At 43.1% G+C, this 14498-nt stretch overlaps 1 protein-coding gene across 1 annotated transcript in view; it reads right to left on the bottom strand.

Annotated features, from left to right (window-relative positions):
* MAMDC4 (MAM domain containing 4) overlaps positions 1-14498 on the bottom strand; it is a 394635-nt gene that overhangs the window by 180993 nt on the left and 199144 nt on the right. Inside the window, exon 16 of the mRNA XM_085611032.1 lies at positions 6727-6832. Within this exon, the coding sequence (XP_085467158.1) occupies positions 6727-6832 (106 nt within the window). The remainder of the gene's footprint in view (positions 1-6726; positions 6833-14498) is intronic.

Raw genomic sequence — 14498 nt, 5'->3', positions numbered from 1 at the left:
TCACGGCATGGCTCCTTAAATACCCCCAGTGGGTTTTGCTTAGTGCGTGAATCTTCTGTACCTCCCCAATGCATGCTGGGACACATAGTTCATGTCAGAGTAATTTTACACCCTCCGGTGGGCTCCGCTTCAAGCACGTTTCTTTAATCATATTATTGCCCTCCTGTGGGCCCTGGAACTGATGCAAGTTTCATTTTTATCCTCCTCCAAAGTGCTACGGTGAGTCATGGCAATATATATGTAGGGGTCCGACAAAAAGACTTTTTTGCATTCTGCCGGGCACCTGAGTTGGTGTGTGGCCCGTGACCAACGATTTGGGACATCACTAGGTGTTTGGAGTGACCCTATCATTGTATAGACACCCACTCGGACCACAACGACCAGCATGCATCTGCTCAGGAGGGTGAATGCGTAATGAAAGTGCACCTTTAATTGGAGGAGAGGGGTGTGATGCCATCTGACTTGGGGCGGTTATAACATCATCTGCATCCTGTCTATCCCCCTGAGAGAGTGTGGAGCCCGTGGAACTGGCACTGAAGAAAGCCAATGAAGGCTGAAACACGTCGGCCCAAGCGTTTCATGGACTGCCAGCACTACGCAAGATAACATCATTAAAGCCTCTTTTTCAAAGACCCCGGAGTTGTGTCGTGCCTTATCTACCTGGGATCAGGCGTTTGTTTTATGTATTGTCAGCAGGCGGGTCACTGACTCACGACACACCCTCTCGATTAGGAGCACTGGGTGAGACCAGCACCTTGGAAGTTTGTATAGTTGGACTGCAATACGCAGAGCCCCCCGGCAGCTTTTATCACCATTGTGGTTTTATTTTGCTGCACAAGGGGAGAGAGGAGGCAATATGTATTGCCTGAGTAAGGGGTCCGACAAAAATACTTTTTTGCATTCTGCCGGGCACCTGAGCTGGTGTGTCACGCGTGACCAACGATTTGGGACATCACTAGGTGTTTGGAGTGACCCTATCATTGTATAGACACCCACTCGGACCACAACGACCAGCATGCATCTGCTCGGGAGGGTGAATGCGTAATGACAGTGCACCTCTAATTGGAGGAGAGGGGTGTGATACCATCTGACTAGGGGCGGTTATAACATCACCTGCATCCTGTCTAACCCCCTGAGAGAGTGTGGAGCCCGTGGAACTGGCACTGAAGAAAGCCAATGAAGGCTGAAACGCGTCTGCCCAAGTGTTTCATGGATTGCCAGCACTACGCGAGATAACATCACTAAAGCCTCTTTTTCAAAGACCCCGGAGTTGTGTCGTGCCTTTCCTACCTGGCATCAGGCGTTTGTTTTATGTGTTGTCAGCAGGCGGGTCGCTGACTCATGACACACCCTCTCGATTAGGAGCACTGGGTGAGACCAGCATCTTGGAAGTTTGTAGTTGGACTGCAATACGCAGAGCCCCCCGGCAGCTTTTATCACCATCGTGGTTTTATTTTGCTGCACAAGGGGAGAGAGTAGGTAATATGTATTGCCTGAGTAAGGGGTCCGACAAAAATACTTTTTTGCATTCTGTCGGGCACCTGAGCTGGTGTGTGGCCCGTGACCAACGATTTGGGACATCACTAGGTGTTTGGAGTGACCCTATCATTGTATAGACACCCACTCGGACCACAACAACCAGCATGCATCTGTTCTATGCGGGGAAATGGCATTCGCATTATAATGGGTGTGTTGTAGCGGCATGCGTTACAACCGAATGCGTGGTTCCGTCATATATCCATTTCAGGCTCTTTGGGGTGTGAAAAACCTGCAACAAAAATCCGTAATTTACCAGTCAATGTCTACTTTTTTTAATGATATCTCTCTAGAAAGTTTACAACAACATTTCCTTTGTGTATCTGTCAGTGGGGTACTAAGATCCTCATTCCATTTGTGATGCACCCTATGTGTGTCTCTCTCTATCCCCTATTGAGCTCCAGTGTTATAAGATTTCTTTGAGATGGGGTAAAGAGCAATCACACCAACGTTTCTAATAATTGGGGCTCTTTCTTAAATGAAGGCATATCTCCTGCATGGTAGTCTTCAATCTAATATACAGGAATATGTCTAATGGGGAGGTTCCGCCTTCCTTTATAAATGCGTCCTTATCTAGGAATTTCCTTTCTGAGTATAGTTTTAACAGGTATTGAAAGTTCACTCTCTAAAGTTGTCTTGTGCTTCGGTTTCTAGCAATAAAGTCAGCAATGGATTGGATTTGAGTATTAATGTAGGTGCATGCAGTCTAGACTTCCCTGCCATCCCTGCAAGACTGCTCCATGCCGATACCGTACATGCCACTAGTTCTACGTACATGTGACCAATAGGCAAGGTCACACTATATCTTCTTCTACCACCAAATGTGGCATAAGTGGCTTAAGGAAATATCAAGCATGGAAATGCATCGCCTGAGCAATATAATAACAGTATAAAAGACAATTGGGTGCAGCAACCACCCCCCTTTGTAGGCAGAATAAGTGCTTCCCATTTAATACTGGGTGATTTACCAGCTCATGCCGGTGTAATTATCAAAGTTTTAAGTTCCCTGAAGAATTCACCATTTTTTTTTTTTTATATATTTATGAATAAATCTATTAAGTTAGGTAATACCTCCATCTTCATAAGCATTATAAAAGATAGGGACTGATTCATCCATTGTCAAATTCTTAATTTTATCTTTTATTACAGAACCATAATTTTCACATGTAATAGTTCCAATATTCCTGTGTACCTTAATACTCCCTATTAAGGTGTAATATTGGACAGTGGAATCCAATAGTTGTAATATGGTTGATTGTTCCCAATATATTGTGATTCCCGAAAATCCACTGAACTGAACAAATTCTCTGATGATTGATGAGAGATTATTTTTTTTTCCAAACATCGTACATCATCTGCATATAGTGGTATAAACAACCTGCTCGTTCAGAATGTAATCTCCCTCTGACTATGATCTTCACATAGAAAATGTGCTTGTGGTTCTTTAGCTATGGCAAATAGCAATGAGGAGAGTGGGCATCCATGGTGTGTATGTCCTTAAACAGGAATGGGTGCAGAAACAGCCAGATTTAGCCTAATGAATGGAATCATAAACTCATACCCCACCCCTATTCTTCCCCATGTGGACAAAACCTGACTCACATAAGGTTTGTGAGTCACACTGTAAGTAGTTTTTGGCCCACCATATATACATGTTTAGATGGCAGAACATTGTTGGCCCTAATATTGAAGAATTTAGTTTTTGGCTTACTTCTTATTTTGAATTGTGTAGTTCAATTATTTGAGTAGAATTTGTAACATAAGTGTTCTTTATATGAGCATGCTGTACATAGGAAGATTGTTGTGTTCATAGGATGCATATAAAGGTAATGGAATGGCAGGAAACTATTGCACTTATTGTATAGTTTTGTATTGTATAGTATAGTGGTTTCCTAAGCCTAAATGGCCCCAGACCACTTACATGAATGAGACATGGCTATTGATTTTAATTACAATCTGTTTAATAATAACTCATTTTTATGTATCACTTAATAGCACGCTTAAAAAGTGTTACTATTACCCAATTTTATTTTATACCCATTCCTGAATGTTTTGAAGGTGAGACTTCAACTCACTGAGCCATAATTACATTACTCGTTCCATGACAGATTTGGATATGTGGGTAAGAAAAATAAATTAATTTGTTTTTGTGCCCATTCATCATGAGGATTCTTTTTAAGGTTGTTCCAGTGGAGGAGATGGCACACAGGTTGCAGGCAGTGATTTCCCAAAAGGGTCCCAATATGTTCAAGGACTAGGTTCTTGATGCGACACAAGGATATTTAGAAGAGCAATTAGTTCTGGATAGAGAAGTACAAATTCTGGATGGTAGTGTAAATAGCAAATATTTTAGCAGTACTTTGGACAGTTATTTGGATCACTTTACAGACCTATGGGAGTAGTTTGTAAAGGGCTCATTGTTAAGCAGACAACCAGCCAATCCGGTGCCAGTAGGTATGAGCCTAGGCATGCTGAAGATGTTGGTTGTTGCAAAGTTAGTTATCTGTCCGGGGGGATCAAGAATTCTAAGGAAGATGGTCTACAAGGCTGGCACAGTAAAAGATTCTGCTTTACAAGGACGTTGTTTGCAGCTGAGGTTAAATGAAAAAACAGGGGATTCCCAGTGTTCCAAACCTGAAACATGGCAGAGGTGTCTGTGTTGAGTATAAAGCAATCTAGCGCGATGGCAGGACTGACAAGCACTTCAAGGTTGTAAAAAAGGTGAATGGAGAGAGGATGCTAAGGGGAACTTAGATGGAAGCTGGCAGAATACCAAATGGCATGGATGTGGGGAAATAATTCAAATGTTGGAGGAGTGCAGAATGAGAGTGGAGCACCATGAAATGTTGGACTGTAGATTGATAGTCAGACATGCAAGGATTGATGGAGGGCCAGAGTGTTGGGAATGGGGTAAGAAAAGCACACTAAGGAGATAATGTCATTTAAGATGGTGTAGAGGGAAAGTCATCAAGATGGAATCTTTAAGGATGTCCGAACTTATGGAGCGAGCAAGGAGCACCAGACCATGGAGGAGAAGTGATAGGTGAGGTAAGATGAAAACAAGCCCAATGCTGATCAATATGCTTCAAGGGTAGCAAGTGTTTTGATCTATAAAGGATGTTCAACTGTGGTCAACAAAAGCAGGAGGGACCAGAAAATCTAAAAAGAACCATCAGTCATTGGGGTCAGCATAAGTGATAAAGTGTGAGGCATGTGAGTATAGCCTCTGTGAAAGACCATGGGTTAAGGAAATTGTAAATGAAGAGCCAAGTCAATTAACGCAGGGCGATGTAGCCTGAAATTGACACATATATCCATTTTGCGAATTATCATTGATTCAAGTGTCTAGGTTGTAGCTTACTCAAATACTGTGACCTAGAAATTGTAATTGTAATTGTAAAATCACTTATATAGCGCATGGCTACCCGTAGGCATCCCAGCGCTCTTGGCAACGGTGACCCTGGGCTAGTCCGATCTACATTCCTACTGCAAGCTAATTTCTGGGGAATAGGAAGGTTTTGAGTTTCTTCCTAAACTGAAGGAAGGTCTGTTCCTGCCTCAAGTTGCATGGGAGGGCATTCCATTCTCTTGCTGCTTGCAGAGAAAAGAGCCGGCCGCCCAAGCGGGCTCGCTTTATCCTGGGAATGATTGCCAGGTTGTGGTCACTCGAGCGGAGATTAAGTTGGGGCTTATAGGGACTTATCATATTTTCCAATATGGAAGGGCCTTCTCCATGCATGATCTTGTATGTGATGCATAGGGATTTAAATCGCACCTGTTCCTTCACAGGGAGCCAATGGAGTGATCTTAGAGCTGGCTTCGCCGACATATATCGACTAGTTCCAGTCAAAATCCTGGCGGCATAGTTCTGAGCCACTTGTAAGGTTTTAAAAGTGGATGCCGGTGCCCCAAGGTATATAGCATTCCCGTAGTCAATTCGTGATAAAACCAAGGATTGAACTATGGTCTTCTTTGCTTTTTCAGGGAGTTGGGGCAGGATTTTGCGCAGGGATTTGAGTATCCCATGACAAACTGCAGAGGTCTTTCTGGCTTGTGTTTCGAAGGACAACGCGTTGTCGAGCCAGAAGCCTAAACTTTTTATTTCTGGTTTGGGTGGTGGTATGGCACCCATACAAGTGGGCCAAGCTAGACTGTCAGGGATATCCTGCTTTCCTAAGAGCATCAGCTCGGTTTTTCCTCCGTTAAGTCTGAGCTGAGACAAATTCATCCAGTTTACTACCACCTCCAAACAATTAGCCAGATTGTTCGGGGGAGCATCTGTTTGTTGCAAGGAAAACACCAGCTGGGTGTCATCCGCGTAGCTTATTAACTGGATGCCAAACGGAGCAACTAGGTCCGCCAATGGGGCCATGTAGACATTAAACAGTGTGGGGCTAAGGGACGACCCCTGTGGTACCCCACACTGTAACGCTAACAGGCGAGAGCAGTTGTTACCCTCAAACACCTGAAAATATCTTTCCTCGAGAAAAGATCTCAACCACTCCATGGCTTTCCCAGTTACCCCGATGTTCCGGAGTCGAGACAGCAGCAGATGATGACTTACCGTGTCGAAGGCGGCGCTGAGGTCCAGACCTGGATATCAAGTTTGTTGCCTGCCAATGCCCTATAATTACAATTTTGGCCACCACTGATCTAATGCTGGAGGCCTTCCAATGGATCAGATGACCATGTTGTTTCTATCTACTGGCATTGACTTCCTTATCGTTGTTGTAACCTGGCGCTGGCCAAGGCATCCAGGCTGTAATTGTTAACCAGCTAGTTGTCTATCTTTGTATTTAAGTCTACATACAGTGATTAAAACTGATATAAAAAAAAAGCTATTAACCTATCTATGCAGTAAAATAAATGAAAGAGTTTAAAGTCCCTCTGGTGGAGCAAATGAAGCGTATGATATTATTGTGTCACACTGTGGTGTATTTGTTAAGTGCGTACTTCTGTTGAAACCAAGAAATGACAGTTAAGCAAAGGAAACGGTACATAACTTTTAGCTGAGTACTGTTTATGTCTGAACAATAAAGTTTGGTGGACATGCTGGTGGCTAAATTCAAAGAAAAATGCATTTTTGGGAATTTTTATGTGCCCACGCTCTAGAAAGTAACATACAGGGACCATGACCGATGTATGGCGGGGATGCTATTGTGCTAACAATGGGGTGTGAGGAACACCTACTTCTTGCATTAGTTGTGCTCAGCTCGCAGTCCACAAACTGGATGTTTTTAACACCAGGGCTTTGTTTGTTGTCTTCATTTAGATGCGCCCAGCCACGGATCATGACCTATTGCAAGACAGAATAAGAAAACGTGAGGTGCACCCTCCCACACTCCATTCATGTGCTCTTCTTGCAGGACCAGCAACAATTTGTCTCATCCATGCATATTCCCTCAAGCTTCCAGACCCATCAACAGAAATACACTACAGACCACACATGTAAATGCTTATGCTATTTTTTACCCCATTTCCGATCCATAGGATTACCTGAGTGCATCCAATCCAATTCACAACACTCTTCAGTAATCAACTTGTTTATTTGAAGGGGCCGAGCATGTTTTTTTCACTTTAACACAAAAATACATGAAACAAAATAATGTCTGTCCTTAGCTGCTATGGAACCTGAGCCTCATGGCCCTCACAAGAGAGTGAATAGTTTAGATTAGTGCTGAGGGTCACGTGATCTGCAAAGGAGAGCCAAGTTCATTTTTGTTGAAAACAATTATAGTGTAGGCTTGCAGGTTTCTGGTCATTCAGAGACAAATAGGAGTATAGACAGTGTCACCACTTGGGGAGTGCTTGGGCACAGTGAGGAACAGGCGTCCTGAGAAGTGAAGTAAGGAACAGAAAGAACTGCATCTTCAGGAGAGTTCTTCGGAGCTCCCAGCCATGTTGTAGGATGCTTTAAGAGAGTAAGTCTGACTACAAAGAAACGTTTGCTTCAGTGACATGGACATTTTGGGACAAATCACTCAAAAGAGCAGACACTTGAACGACAAGACACCTGGTATGCTACAATCCTCATGACTAAACCAAGAGAACAAGGTAAGACACACCTAATAGACAAAGCTTGCAAGAAACAAAAAACAAGGTTTATTATCTCAATTTGCAGGAAGGAAATGGTTAGTGCAACAGAGCATTTGCAGTAAACAGTGCACAAGTCGACTATGGGGCCCTAGCTACGTGGGTCCTTCCTAGGAGTGCACTGCCTCCCCCAGTGTTCAGACATGTTGGACATCATAGATGGGGCCTTTGAATTAAAGACCAAGCACCCTGTGGTAACAAATGCATTAGAAGTAAGGTGCACAGTTCAGTACCGCTACCTCTGACTGAATCCATAGAGGGCAGCAGCAAAAGGTGAGAGGAACAGCCTGGTTCTAAGCCGAGAAAAGAAAGTGCAGCCAAGGTGAGTCGGACACACTGCATTGACCAGGCCACAGAAGACCCAGTAAAGGAGTGGGGAATGGTTCACTTTGCTGGACCTAGCGGCTGATGAGGCATCTGCAAGGTGGGGTACAATAGAAACAAGGGGACCACTAACAGCAGTGGTCCAAGATTTACAAGGAAATAAAACATCTGTTTGCAAGGACAAAGGATGCGCTGGTGCAGCGCCCTTCCAGAAGTTATCAACAATGCCAGAAATTCAGATTCCCTCCGGCAAAGTCTGATTGTCTCTTGGGAAACTCACTCTATATATTCCAATCCTTGTCGGCTTAGATGGTTAATGTAGAATTCTACCTGGGACCCGTCTGGCATCAGGAGGAAAGTATAGTAATCTTACTTGTCCAGTGGGTCAAAGAAGCAGACCGCTGTGGAGAAGGTTTGGGTCAGCTAGTGTGGATGACACAATGTAGTGGCGAAGTGGCGTACAATGCGTTTCCTGGACAGAGGCCGTACGCCTGTGTACAGAAATGAATTACAAAAAAAGTCTGTCCAGAAGGAGACACACTAAGATGATCTGCAAAGCAGAAGTTAGTAGTACCGCCATTCAGATCTTCACTCCTGGTTCACCAGCAGGAGAAGAGAGCGAGCTCTGGACAGATGGCTGTTCTGCATGAAGCAGAGTCTACAGTACAGTGAGGGACTGAGCACCATCATGAGCTTACCCTGTCTTTATAGCAGATTACAGTGAGGCCTAAAAAACCAAATGAAATGAGGGTGATTTAACCCACCTCTATTCTTCAAGAATTCTGAGGGATCATTATCCGACTCTAGAGGCAAATCCTAAGCAACAGCCACACCCTTCCTGTCCTTACAAAACTTCATGTGCTAGGCTATCCTGGCCGCTCCATGAAGCCAGGGCCCTCTTCTGTCATCTCTCCTACAGAAGGATGCTTTATGGGCAATACCAGTCCCAGGGTGAATGGTTCTTTCTCCTTTATAAGCCCAGCCTTGACTAGTGGTACAGGTCAAGGATCATGCTGGGAGTTGTAGCACTCACTCTTCCTGAAAAAGGGGAGTGGGAAATAGCAACAAAAAATTACGAAATTTCTCATAATTCCATGAATATTTAATAAAAGTCTATGACAATTTCCTAAAATTATACTTTTGGTCAAAATATGGTTCACTGTTATCGCGCATTATTTTTTTGAGAGAGCATGCACCTTTCATATAAACGTTTAGCGCGGTACGGGCAGGAGACCAGTTTAAGTAGAAGATCTTTTCTCAGAGACACTATTTCTATGTATACCAGTTTCCTACTGACATCTTAAAAGACATTTGTACACTAAATGTGTGTTCTTATAAACAAAAGTTAGGCAAAAGTATGTAATGCAAGTTTTTTAATAATTTCGCAATTTTTTTAGTGTAATTGACATTATGCCCAAGCCTAAATCAAGGGGTAGGATTACAGTCCAGAAGAGTAGCTGAACCCACAGGTGCCATAGATAAGGCAGTCCCCTCAGTGGATTGTAAATTCACTTCACAAAAGGCCATCTATTCTTATTTGCTCTATTCCAAATCATTATACAGCTGATTATGGGTGCTGTATTAGTGGCCTTTACAAGCCCAGCCAGATTTGACCAGCTCTTTCATAAAATCCGATTTGGAAATGGATACAATATGATACACTCCCTCTGTTAAATTTGATTTTGCTGGCTATGTCTAGATGCCTATTTCAAATATAAGAACAAAAGTAATGGGTGTCATTCTTGAATTAATCTCAGTCACTGGCAATTGCTCAGGGCTGTATTCCATTCCATCATTTTTACCACTATAGCATTTGTGATCCTTCTTCATTAGGAACAGTTTAGATGTTCCTGTCTGGCCAATTCGCCCCTACATGGGAAAACAAGCAACCCCAGACCATGTTCAGCCTGTTGGAGCATTTACGGTGAGGTGTAGCTTGAGGCCTATGGCACGGGGAGAACTGAACACAAGTCTAGGCATATGCGCATAATATCCACGGCACATAGTGTCACACCATTAGAAAAACAAAAAAGTGATGGGTAGAATGCTTGAATTATTCCCAGCCACTGATAACTACTGGGGCTGCATTCCGTTCAATTTTGCCTGCCCACTATCCCATTCCAGAGAGACCAGTCATACATAAATCGTGAAGTATTTTAGATTCGCAAGGCTGCTGCTCTGATTGGTCCTGCCATGATGTGTTCCTTTTAAAACTACTTCCTAAGGTTCTTCTCTCTTTCGACTACAGCACTAGCCCGGTTGCCAGTCTCTCCTTGTTGATGAGGTGCAAAGAAACGCCGTCAATCTTCGAGGTATTGTTTCGGGTGAGAACAAGTCGAAGATCCTAATAAAAATTCAATTTCATTGTGGTCTCTGAAAAGTGTTCTGCCATTGCACCATCATCATGTAAACTGGGAGCTAAGCATGAGGGTACACACTATGCACTCTCAGCTTCATCCACTGAAAGTTCCAGGACTTTGGAAGTCTATGACTAGAGTTCACCAACATTTCGAACAGCCGTCTGGGGCACACATCCAATTTCTTGAACACATGAGGTTAGGCTAAAGATTTCTTCTTCGAAAATGTCATTTTGGGACACGTTTTTGACACGGGCATCTCTATGATGTACATTACAGAAAATATTACTCAAAACTGTCCGTATTGAGCGTCATCAGCGTTGACCGGCTTTCGAAAACGTATTGGACCATGTGTGTGCTTCATAATGAGGAACATTGGTGCAGCAGTTTTATAAACCCTTTCTATACCGTCCTAATGTATATATAATTTTGCAGTGGAGAAAACAAACAGTCATTTTCGGTAACTATCTAAAAAATATGACATGCCCAAGACTCCATGACGCCGCTACAGTGCTACATGTCAGCTGGCTTATTTTGCTGCTAATCCCCAGATTTTTGTCCATTCCTGGCATCAATAGTCACTGGGAAATCAATGGCCGCAGATCAATGTCAACTATGTTGTCAAAATAACCCTCACGTCATTTGAGTGCTGATAAAAAGACTTTGAGTTTCAGGAAAGTGAGCGGTTTCAACTTTAGAAAAACTCAAAGCCCAAAGGCCTTATGTGTACTGTTTACAAGATACTGCTTACGTCACAATGGAGGGGGAGGGAAAGCTCCATGAACCTCCTTGAAGAAATGGAAGAGCTTTAGATGGGAGGCTGTTTGAAGATGGGCAGTGGTCTGATCTCAAGAAGGACAATATGGGCAGCACTAGAAAGGTTTAGAACAGGGAAGTGCATTATACATCAACACAAGAGACCTGTTAAAAGCAAAATTTAGAGATGCAGAAAAAGTAGGGGCTAATATTAAGGAGGAGGTTTCTAAAATGTTGACCCTGGGGATGATTAAACCCTATTGGAGTCTTCCTGCCATTCTCGTGATTCTGGTTCGAAATGTCACCATGGAATGTTTGTAGAATATGTGGCTTCACCTCTGTTACCAAGAATGAAGCGCACTGCCATACCTTGAGCTGACAAGCTCATTGGCAAGTTAGGAGCTTCAAAGCTTCCGAGTGCCTTTGATTTGGCACCACAGTACTTACCGTGCCAGAGTGTGGAAAGAAGAAGTCTGCAACTTCAATGCCAGAGAGTCGCTTTCAGTTTAAGGTATTGCCTGATGGGCTAAAATATGAACCTGCTGCCTTCCAAAGGTTGGTCAACTGTGTCCTGTATGTTTATAGTGCTCTGCTGCCTTCAGCTAGACGATCATCCTACTAATACCACATACAAAAACAAACAGGATCTGTGCTGCCTTGTTCGCCAGATAGGCACAGGTGAGTCATTTCACCTCAAGAGACACCCAAGACTCAAACTCAAATGAGAGCTTTTTAGGAGCTACAGAAGATTTGTGAAAGGGTACAGGAGCATTGACTGAGCTGACTTCTACAACGCAGCTCACAGTAGTTCAGTGGACTGAGGTGTTTGGCACTAAGAAGGAGGTCTTATGCACGGCACAAGTGCTCAGAGCATTAGGCTAAAGCAAGGAGCTTGTTATGCAGACAGGTGCTTTGGAGCATGGCATCAAGGAGATTCTATCTCAGATAAATAAAGAGAGACAGGACCCACCACTAGCACACATTAGCAGATGGTTGTGTGCTAGAAATGGATTTCACTGTGGAGCATCGCCAAGGGAGTGAGCACACCGATGCAGATAGATTTGTTCCCTTTAACTAACAGGAATCCCCATGAGGTAGGGTAATTTTATTGTAACATGCAGAAGGTTTGGGTAGGAATTCGTATAACGTTTCTGACTCAGCTTCAGGGACAAACACTTCCATGTACTTTTCATTGAGGAAATCAGAGAGTAGGCTTGCTCATGGAGTGGAGGAGAGGATCGCCTCTCCACATCCCTTAAACGGGTCCTGGACGGAGGCAGGGGTGTCGCTGAGTCAGTGAGATTCAGGGGCGGGGGAGCTGAATCTCAAATTTCCCACCTAAAAAGCATTGGGCTGCAGTGTGATTGGATGGGATAACCAAGGTTTCAGATGAACTGTTCCAATGATGATCAGAGTCCGTCCTGCTTTGCATTAGGTGGGACCCTGGGGCTTATTTAGAATTTGGAGGCCAGGGTATTTTAACACAACAGTGACAGAGTATCTTCTCTGTCAAACTCAAGTCTACCTGCCCGATTAGATAAGTTGAGTGAACTGCAAGTTTTACACAAATGAAGTATAATTTACTCTGTGGGTGTAAAACTTCCTCCGATAGCCCCATGGAGTAGGAGCCATCAGGGATAAGTCATCCAAACATCCAAACTATTTCTAGTGGATAGTCGGATTGCTTTCTTTAACTGTCACTGCCCGGTATTTCCTGCCATTGGGGGACAGTAAATAAAAAAAATAAAAAATTACTCCCACACAATGGAAGGAAACTCCCATGGTGTACGGGGGACATTATCTTTTTTTAAACAAACTCCTGCTTAACCAGTTTGTTTTTCAAAATAAACTTTGGAAAAGTTAGACGGCTGGTCATCATGTGTGATGAAGCTGTCCGTCAAACTTTTTTTTTACATTGACAGAAATTGCCATGACAGCAGTTCCTACCAATGTTAGTGGTTAAACTACTTGCAACCATTCGTTTCCTCATCTTCTGGGTATTTAATTGCCAGAAGTATACCTGGAAATCTGAGACCAGGGCAACTTTCCAATCTTACTACTGCTAATGTTTGTGAATTAAAAAAAGTAATAAATATACATCTATTAAAAGACTTCTAAGGGTACAAATTTACAACTGTTTTTGGAAACTGATCACTGTATATTTAGGTTCCTGGCCCAAAAAAATTAACTAGTCAAAACCTCTTACTGAAATCAGGGCAACGAGAAAAACCAATACAGATATAGCAAACCCGACTCAGGGCCCTCAGAACCAACTACTAAGCCAAGAATGCATTTATTTCGGGGTATCACACCCAACAGCTCCCCTGAAGCTACACTCCTGAAAGAAGGTGGGAGGGAGGCACACAGGAAGATGATATTGCAAAGGAATGTGTTGGGCAACTTGATTGGCTAACTTCAAAGAAGGCACAAATGAGCTGAGGATTGGGAAGGAAATACATGGCTGAAATCTGCTTTGTTAGGGGTTGTGGGGTCATAGGCAACCAAACTGGTCCAGGCATGTTCTCCCTTTACCGGGAGGTATTAAATGCAGGTAGCCCGTGACATGGATCCTTCTGTAGCCATTAGCATGAGTGAAGGGTTGAGACATTTTTGGAAACCTCGTGACTGTCCACTCACTTTGAAAGGTTTTGACTGTAAGGGATTAAAATACTAGTAAATTTAGGCGTGGTCAGGGAAGGAGGACAGTGCACGGACATCCACCCACCTTACCTTAGTCAGGCTGACTGTAAAGACTGGTGCCTTTAAATGAGCATTTAGAACAAGCCTGGAATGTGCACCCGGGGCCACTCGTTGATAACGCGTAGAGAGAATTCCACTAACTTTCATGCTGAACTCATAATCAAATAAACTTCGTCAAAAATCTATAACTACGAACTGATTTACCCAATTTTAAAATATTTGTAATATTTTTTTGTAAATTGGTTTGGGACAAATACTGATTATCTCTTGACTCTAGACTACTCTAGAGGTTACCTGTCGGTCACTAGCACGTTTTTTTCAGAGAAGGAACGATTGCCTAACTAGGAGGTAGATTATCACTGCAGTGTGAGGCTCTTTTCACACTCACAATACAAGCGACAAAACGGGCTGCAATAAATCCATAAAATACTCATATTTACGTTTTAACACAAGTTGTAGACATTATAAAAAATCATTGTAAACATGCTAAATGCCATCTATTCTACAGAACAGCTACGAAAAATAATATGTCATAAACGGTGCTAGACTATTCACTTCCAGAAAAGTCCAAAAGTAAATAAAAAAGTTATACTAGTGAGTGCAGTGATTTTCAGGACATTCTAGTCAAGAGTGTGATCTAAAACTGAACAGGGATGCTGCACGTGGAGAAAGGAAGGGGGAGGATGATAAAGCAGATCAGAGCATTAGGGAGGGGCTGAGGAGTGCAGATGG

The sequence above is a fragment of the Triturus cristatus genome, chromosome 1_2 (genome assembly GCF_964204655.1).
Source record: "Triturus cristatus chromosome 1_2, aTriCri1.1, whole genome shotgun sequence".
NCBI lineage: Eukaryota > Metazoa > Chordata > Amphibia > Caudata > Salamandridae > Triturus > Triturus cristatus.
The sequence above is the reverse complement of the archived record's forward strand: the minus strand, read 5'-3'. Positions and strand labels throughout refer to the sequence as shown.